This window comes from Ixodes scapularis, unplaced genomic scaffold (assembly GCF_016920785.2).
Source record: "Ixodes scapularis isolate PalLabHiFi unplaced genomic scaffold, ASM1692078v2 PGA_scaffold2__306_contigs__length_199485367, whole genome shotgun sequence".
Lineage (NCBI taxonomy): Eukaryota > Metazoa > Arthropoda > Arachnida > Ixodida > Ixodidae > Ixodes > Ixodes scapularis.
Window position 1 is genome coordinate 37,749,148 of NW_024609857.1, and position 7,605 is coordinate 37,756,752.

The 7,605-nt window shown below is 45.7% G+C and overlaps 1 protein-coding gene across 1 annotated transcript; it reads right to left on the bottom strand.

Annotated features, from left to right (window-relative positions):
* Positions 1-1,429: 1,429 nt before the first annotated feature.
* LOC115324697 lies at positions 1,430-6,599 on the bottom strand. Its single transcript, XM_040217013.3, has 2 exons — positions 5,987-6,599; positions 1,430-2,487 (listed from the first exon to the last, which is right to left on the bottom strand). Exons 1-2 carry the CDS (start codon positions 6,597-6,599, stop codon positions 1,430-1,432), a joined length of 1,671 nt encoding a protein of 556 aa, XP_040072947.1.
* Positions 6,600-7,605: the final 1,006 nt, after the last annotated feature.

The following is a 7,605-nucleotide window of genomic DNA, read 5'->3' on the forward strand; positions in this document are numbered from 1 at the left end:
CACCCGGTTGCAAAGCCAACTCTCAGCCACACCGAAACGCAAATGTGTGAAGTAGCCTTAAAGCCGCATTCCCACTATACCGCTAATCAATCGTACAAAAGACAGTCCGTCGGCAGACACTGTCTAAAGCGTGTTTCTTCTTTGTATGACGGTCACATTCGTCATATAAAAAAAAAAAGAACTGTCTGCGGGCACGCAGATAGTTCTTTTATCGTGTCTACAACGAACACCGTGTCTTTGTATACGATGTAAGACGACAGTATAACCGAGACTTTAGTTTTCCGCTCGAACGACCGTGATTCCAAGAGCCGACGACCGTATTCCAGAAACCAGGAAATTGAGTCGGGTGTAAAGCGGCGTGATGCGCATTCATTTTCTCGTTTCGGCGAATCGTCCCCCGAGAACGAAGCATTTTTGCCTTCTATACGAGAAGGATGAAGCGAACCCGAGCGAGAGAATATATAGTGCCGCCCGACTCCCCGTGGGGGGAAAACCAGCAGCAATATCGTCGAAGATATACTACAGTCCCCGCGCAAACAATGCATACACGCATTGACTCCCCACCACCGCGGGATCGCATGCAGCAGGCAGTGCGGCAATCAGGAAATGCCGCGCCGCTTTTAGATACCAGATATATATGCCAGGCTGCCAAAGGGTCGTCTATTCAAAGAGCAGGCACTGTGCACAGTTCTCTGCCGAAAGAAACCGCTATAGAGAGCAAATTACAGATTACTCTGACCAACCTGCCGTGGTTAGCAAAGAGAAAAAAATTCAAAGGGCTGTCTTCGGGGCTTTCTTTTTTCTCGGATTCGCGGCGGTTGAGAGAGTTCACGATGTAATCCACGGTCGCACTGCTAATGCGTCATACAAAAGCACTAGCAGAAAACAAAAATAGGTGGCGCAAGCTGCCACCCAATTCAAAAGGGGCTGTCGTACGTCTTCATGCATAGAGTTATTATAATGTACGCTAGAGGTTCAACTGGCGCTAGTTTGCTCTTGTAAACTGAAGCAGACAGGAACCAGTCGAAAATTTACTTCCAGTAATGCATTTCTACGGGGAAAAGCGAGTGCGTTTTTTTTTCCCTCTGGGTTTGACTATAAGAGCAAATAATACAAATAATTATAGCGCAGTAAATAGAGAGAGAGAGATAAGTTCTTTATTATAGAGATGTTGGTATTCTTTAAATGACACCGGCTACTCCATAACGAGAAAGAGAGAGAAATTATATATAAATAAAAGGAAGAACATAAAAGGAAAAGAATAAAGATAAAACACATAAAGTATAACCGTAAAAAAAAAAAAAAAAAAAAAAAAACTTACAAACAAATCTAATTACAATTGCGAATAAGGCGACCGTTTCGGAGTCGTGCACCGATTTGCTAAATTACATACATAGTCATTCACGTTAAAATTGACGCACGTTCGCACTTAATAATCATACACGATTCTAGTGTCCTTTAGAAAGTCATGAATGATATTCATTGCTCTGTCTTGCTTTTTACGCGTTGGCCAGGGCCCCAGCAACTTGGTCAGAGACAGGGGTCTATCATCTAATATTTGAAGGCGAATCTCCATCCGGCGCCTTTCATGTCGAAAGCGTTCACAGTCAAGGAGGATATGTTGTAAATCTTGATATGGTTCTCCACAGTCACATCTTGGCGAATCTCGACGTTTAATTCGAAATAAAAAGCTATTAGTAAAGGCCACTTCAAGTCTGAGTCGATGGATTAATGCGTCGTATTTTCTTTTCATCCCGGTGTGTGGCGGAAGCTCAAAATCCGGGTCAATATATGGTAGGAGAGTGTTTGCTGAAGTGTCCTTTAGCCAGCACTGCCGACAACGTAGATGGCGTAAGTGACGAAGGATGAATTTTGCATCTCCAGAGGTAAAGGATGTCGCTTCCATTACGTCACCATCGTGAGCTTGAGCTGCCAGGCGATCAGCTTCTTCATTTCCGGCGATTTGGCAGTGGCTCGGTATCCATTGTAGCCTGACGTTATGTCCGTGGAGTCGAGCTTGTGCTAATGTGAGTTGCACCCGATATAGAATGGTCGCCTGGGTAGTACGAAGGTGCATGCCCTGTAATAACTCTAGGGATGATTTCGAGTCCGTTAGAATAACCCAGTTTGATGGTGTACCGAATGCTTCAATGAATGATGATGCTGAAAGTATTGCATGTAACTCCGCTGACGTCGAGCATGTATGATGGGACAATCGAAAACATTTAAATGTGTCCAACATCGGAATTGAGTAAGCAGATGTTGACCCCTTGTTAGATGTTGACCCGTCTGTGTAAATATGAATGTCGTCTTTGTAGCGTGCCTCTAAATGGGAGAGGGACATTGTCTTCGCCACCAGGGGGGCCACCGAAGATTTTGATCCAAGACCAGGAATTTCGGTCTGTATCTCCGGTGACGGAATTGTCCACGGAGGGTTGATTGGACTTGGGAGCCAATGCGCATGATGGGGTGCTGTGACGGGTAGTCCTACGAGAAGTCGGTGAAAGCTAGACTCCGTCCGTCGAAGTATCTTTTGGCACAAGGGTCGGGCATGTGAGTGCGAAGCCAGTCGAAGATAATGACGGCATGTTTCTTGTTCCCGGAGAACAGGTACTGGAGGTTCCTTGGCCTCAGCAATGACGAGGTCACTAGATGTTGCACGGGGGAGTCCAAGGCATACGCGCAAACTTCGCGCAATCATGTATGTCAAGCGTTTCTCGAGTGTTGGTGAGAGGCCATGTAAAACAGGAATGGAGTATGCGATAGTCTGGCGTACTAGAGCTGTATGCAATAGCAGTAGTCCATCAGTCGAGCCTCCCCATCTGGCACCTGCCACATATCTAAGAACGTTAATGACTCTTAATTTTTTCCTCAAGCATGTTAATATGTCTTGACCATGTGAGGGAGCAGTCCAGCGTAACTCCAAGAAAACGATGCCACTTTACCTTTTCAATATGTTGTCCTTGAAGTGTCAATTTAAAATTCTTAAGGTGCTTTCTAGTAAATGGAAGAAATGCAGATTTTTTAACTGAAATGTCCATGCCCCTTTCACGAAGATAACTGTATGTGTCATTAAGGCCATACTGCAGTTGTTCTTGTAGTTTGGTCTCAGAAGACCCAGACACCCATATGCAGATATCATCAGCGTAGATGGACACATTCAGAGGTGCAGGAAGTTTACTTGGCAGTTCAGCCATGACTACATTGAATAAAGTGGGGCTTAACACGCTGCCTTGTGGCACGCCGTGGTGCAGTTCATGTTGTTTGCTATTTCCCTCACTCGTGCTTACAAATATCTTCCTGTGCATGAGAAAGTTGCGTATACAGCGGATCACACGGCCTCGTATCTTAAGCCGTAGAAGTCCACGGAGAACATGTTCGTGACTCACGGTGTCAAAAGCACGATGCACGTCTAGAAATACAGCGATCGTCATATTTCCGGATGCCCGTTCATGTTCAATAGTTGTTACAAGATCTAGGACTGAGTCTATAGTGCATCGTCGAGGTCGAAATCCGGTTAATTGTTCCGGTAATACATCGGTTGTTTCCATCCACCATTGTAGACGTGATTGAATCATCTTCTCGAAGATTTTTCCTACACAGCTTGTAAGACTGACTGGGCGAAATGATCCCAGCTCTTTCGGTGTTTTTCCCGACTTCAGTAATGGAATTATCTTCGCTAGTTTCCATGAAGCTGGGAAGGTTTCTCTGTTCCACACATCATTGTAAATATCAAGTAGGCTGCGCAGTGTTCCCGGCCCGAGATTTGTAAGTGCTTCATAACGAATGTGATCATGCCCAGGGGCTGTATGCTTACGAATCGTTCGTAACGCCTCATTAAGTTCATGAATGGTGAAAATATAGTCGAGTTGCCAGTGTTGGGAATGAATTTCTTGAGCAACGTCTTTCAGTGCAGCTTCACGAGAGGCACAATATTCTGGCGATAACATTGCCACACCTGGTTGAGATAGAGAAGCACAAAACTCATCAGCCACTGTCACTTCGGATGTTCCTCGTGAAATTTCCAGTGCCCGAAATGGACGTTGTTGCGTAACAGGGGACCTAAGCGAACGCAGTATGTTCCATACCATCTTAATTTGGGTGAAAGGAGAAAATCTGGCCCAAAGCTTTCTCCAATGACGCTTAGCCAGCTTTTGTAGCTGTCGGCGCATTTGAGTATGGAGGTGTTGAGCCTCGCGATAGTCTTCGATTCTCCCAGATCTCCGATACCTTCTTTCAGCTTTGCGTCTTATAGCCCGCAGTCTTTCATATTCGCCATTTACACAACCACGGTCTTTTGGAACGGGCACCCTACGTGTCGCCTTTTCAAAATTTCTGCTAATGATGTTTTCGAAGTCTTCGAGAGATTGAATTTCTTCCACCTCTTTGTTATTTAAAAAGCGGAACATTTTCCAGTTGGTAAAGTGTACCCGGTGCGGAACACGATTAGCAACAATCCGGGGATGGTGTATCAGTATGGGAAAATGATCACTGCCACGCGTGTCCAAGTCTGTGCGCCAGTCAAACTCATGTGAATGATCGGAGGAACACAAGGTCAGGTCTAGGCAACTTGAATAGTTTACACCTTTCAAGTATGTTGGAGAGCCTTCATTCAGAATTCACATATCATACTGGTCTACCAGGCTTTCGATAAGGTTTCCTCGAGGATCGCAGTGGGATCCGCCCCATAGGGTATGATGGGCGTTAAAATCTCCGCAAACAACGTAGGGACGTTCAAGTCTTGTGAATAAGGCCTCGAACTCTGCTCTTGTCACAGTCTCCTGCGGTTCTATATACACGCCTACTACAGTAAGTGAGGTCGTGCCATAACTGACTTTACAGACGACATACTTCAATGCACTTGAATCTGAAGTAAATAACAGAAGCGAGCCAAATTCTTTACGCACTCCGACTAAGCATCGACTTGGTCCTTTTGGCCTTTTTGATTGGTACGTAACATAATTAGCAAGTCGAAATTGATTATTTACACGCGCCTCTGATATTACCAGAATGGGGAAAGAATATTGTGCAACAAATTGTCGAAAGTCCCCTGATTTTCCTTGCAAGCTGTTAGCATTCCACTGAGGATAGATGTGCGCTTATAGACCTCAGCCATGGAGGTATCCACTCACCAATGGGCATGTTGACCTGATGAGTGGTTCCATGGCCAGTATTGCCCTAACTTCCGGAAGGTCGCTAGAACCGGGCAGCGTTCTGATTATTGCTCTAAGCGCAGCAAAAAGCATGGGAACAATAACTTGTCCAAGGTCGTTTTGTTGTTCCTGAGGTATTCTACCTGGAATTGCAGCAGCTGGTGGGTTGCGTTCATTGTTCTTTCCTCTACGAGGTGCTGCTACCGGTGGCCGTGTCGTAGGATCCAAGGTATTTCTTGACGGAGGAATGTCTTGTAACATTGCTTTTGATCTTCTCCTCTCTTCTTTTGGTGCCCCTTGTACGACGTCAGAGTACGTTCTCTTCGTTGATTTCTTTGGATTTTCAGATGGCGGTGGCCTTGAAAAACGTACAATGTCTGGGTTAGGGTTTGGTTTCTTTGCTCGGTAATCCCTACCGTTCACGAGTTCCTTCTTGTGTATGTTTGTCGCGGACTTCTTGCATGGGCATCCAGCAAACGTTGAGGGATGTGGACCTTCACAGTTGGCACACTTTGGGTCTTGCGAAGATGTACACGCCTTGTGATTGTGCGGCCCAGCGCACACTTTACAACGTTGTGGACCACGGCAGAATTTTGAAATGTGCCCATATCTTTGACAGTGAAAGCATTGGATGGGTGGGCCAAAGTATTCCTCTACAGGGTGAGATGTGAAACCCATTAAAATGCGCTGTGGCATTGGGCGATCCGGACGGAAACGAAGAATAACACTCTCAGTCTTGTGTTCTTCGACTTTGCCGTTATCCTGTCGTCTGTAAGCAATCTGGCGCTGAACATTATGGACGCCGAAATCTTTTAAATATTCGAGTAGCTCACCGTCCGAGTATTCAAGAGGGACTCCTTTGATTTTCCCGAGGTTCCGTGAGTATGACTCGGGGACACTCGTGGTCACCTCGATGGTACAAAGCGATGTAACAGCAAGAAGCCTGTTTGCCGCTAGGAGAGATTCCACGCTAACAGCAAGGCTGCCATCCTTGTTGATGCGGTGCGAGGGTAGTTTCTCTTTGGCGATGCCAATCACTCCGTTGGCAACAACATTGGGATTGATGCGCCAGAAAGATTTTTCTCTGTTGACTGTTTTAAAGACTACTGGTATCCCTGCAGGGCGGTTTTTCTTGTATCGGACTTCAGTGAAAGGGTTCTCGTAATCGTCCAGGTCGACGTCTTGCATGTGATCCTGACTGCCTCCCTCCGATGGGGCGACTGTGCCGTGAACAGTGTAGGTAGAGGTTTGGTCGTCGTCGGATAGTGGATCTTTATCAAAGTCCGGGCATCGTCGCTTGGTTGGGATTTTTACAGTACTGGTAGCCATGACAACTGGCGACATGGCTACGGCGTTCTGAGTTGGCTGCTGAGCACTTGCATGTGATGGTCCGGGTGTCCCGCCCTCGGAGGTCCCTGGCGCCAGCGATGGAGCTTGTTCAGACATCCTTGAGGTCTTCGGCCCGGGGCTACTGGTGAAGTACCACCCTGGGCCGGGACCGGGAACTTGCTGCTTGGTGCCGGAAATTAAATTTCACGGCGTATCACCCGTAAAATAAAAACAGATAACGTTTTCGAGGGAGCAGATGCAAAAGGCTTCCAATCTCTCTCAACTTCGTCGTCGTTTTTCCGCGCAGTAAATAGTTTGTGAGAATTTCTGGATCACGTAAATGAGAACATTGGTCAGTTACAGTGTTTTATTTTTTGTGTAAAATTCATGCATTAAACAGATTTCTAAAAAGGGCTTCATATATTCATTTATATGCGCTGTCGGGTACTATGAGCGTGAACACGGCGTCGCGCTTTTCTGCATGGGGGATTTACGTGCCAAGAGGAAGAAGGACATATGGAAAACCAAGAGAGACGACAAGAAATCCGTAGTAACACTGATTCAAATACACGTTCGTGTGGACGATCAAAACAAAGCCAAGGCCAAGGTAATAGACTCCGATTTGCAATAAATAAGTATGACTTATTCTCTCTGCTCGGGCATATGTGCGAAGATGCTTGTTATACGCTCAAAACATCACCCGCACGTTCGAAATCTTTGAAAATAGGGGGAAGCTAGAAAACAAGTGCCCGATGAAAGCTGCCGGGCATTGGAAATTCTAAGAAGAGAGACCTTTCGTGGCCCACGTCCTCTATTCTTTACGTTTTGCATGTTTTTAACCGCTCGTAAAGATGCACGACCGGGGCCATTTTATATATGCACCAGACTGGCATATTAGCAATATAACCGTCACCGGAATGCTGGTGAACTTTGTATAAACTCTACATTCCTTTCGATTGTTATTTACCTTAGATTCGTCGATCGTACTTACACACCCTCTAAGGAACACTGGTTTGGTCCTGAAATATAGCAAAGTTTAACATCGTTCACTGACGAAGTAAAATACTGTAACTAAATCAATTACATTATTACAATTCTAAAAATATAGACGCTGTTAGGCACT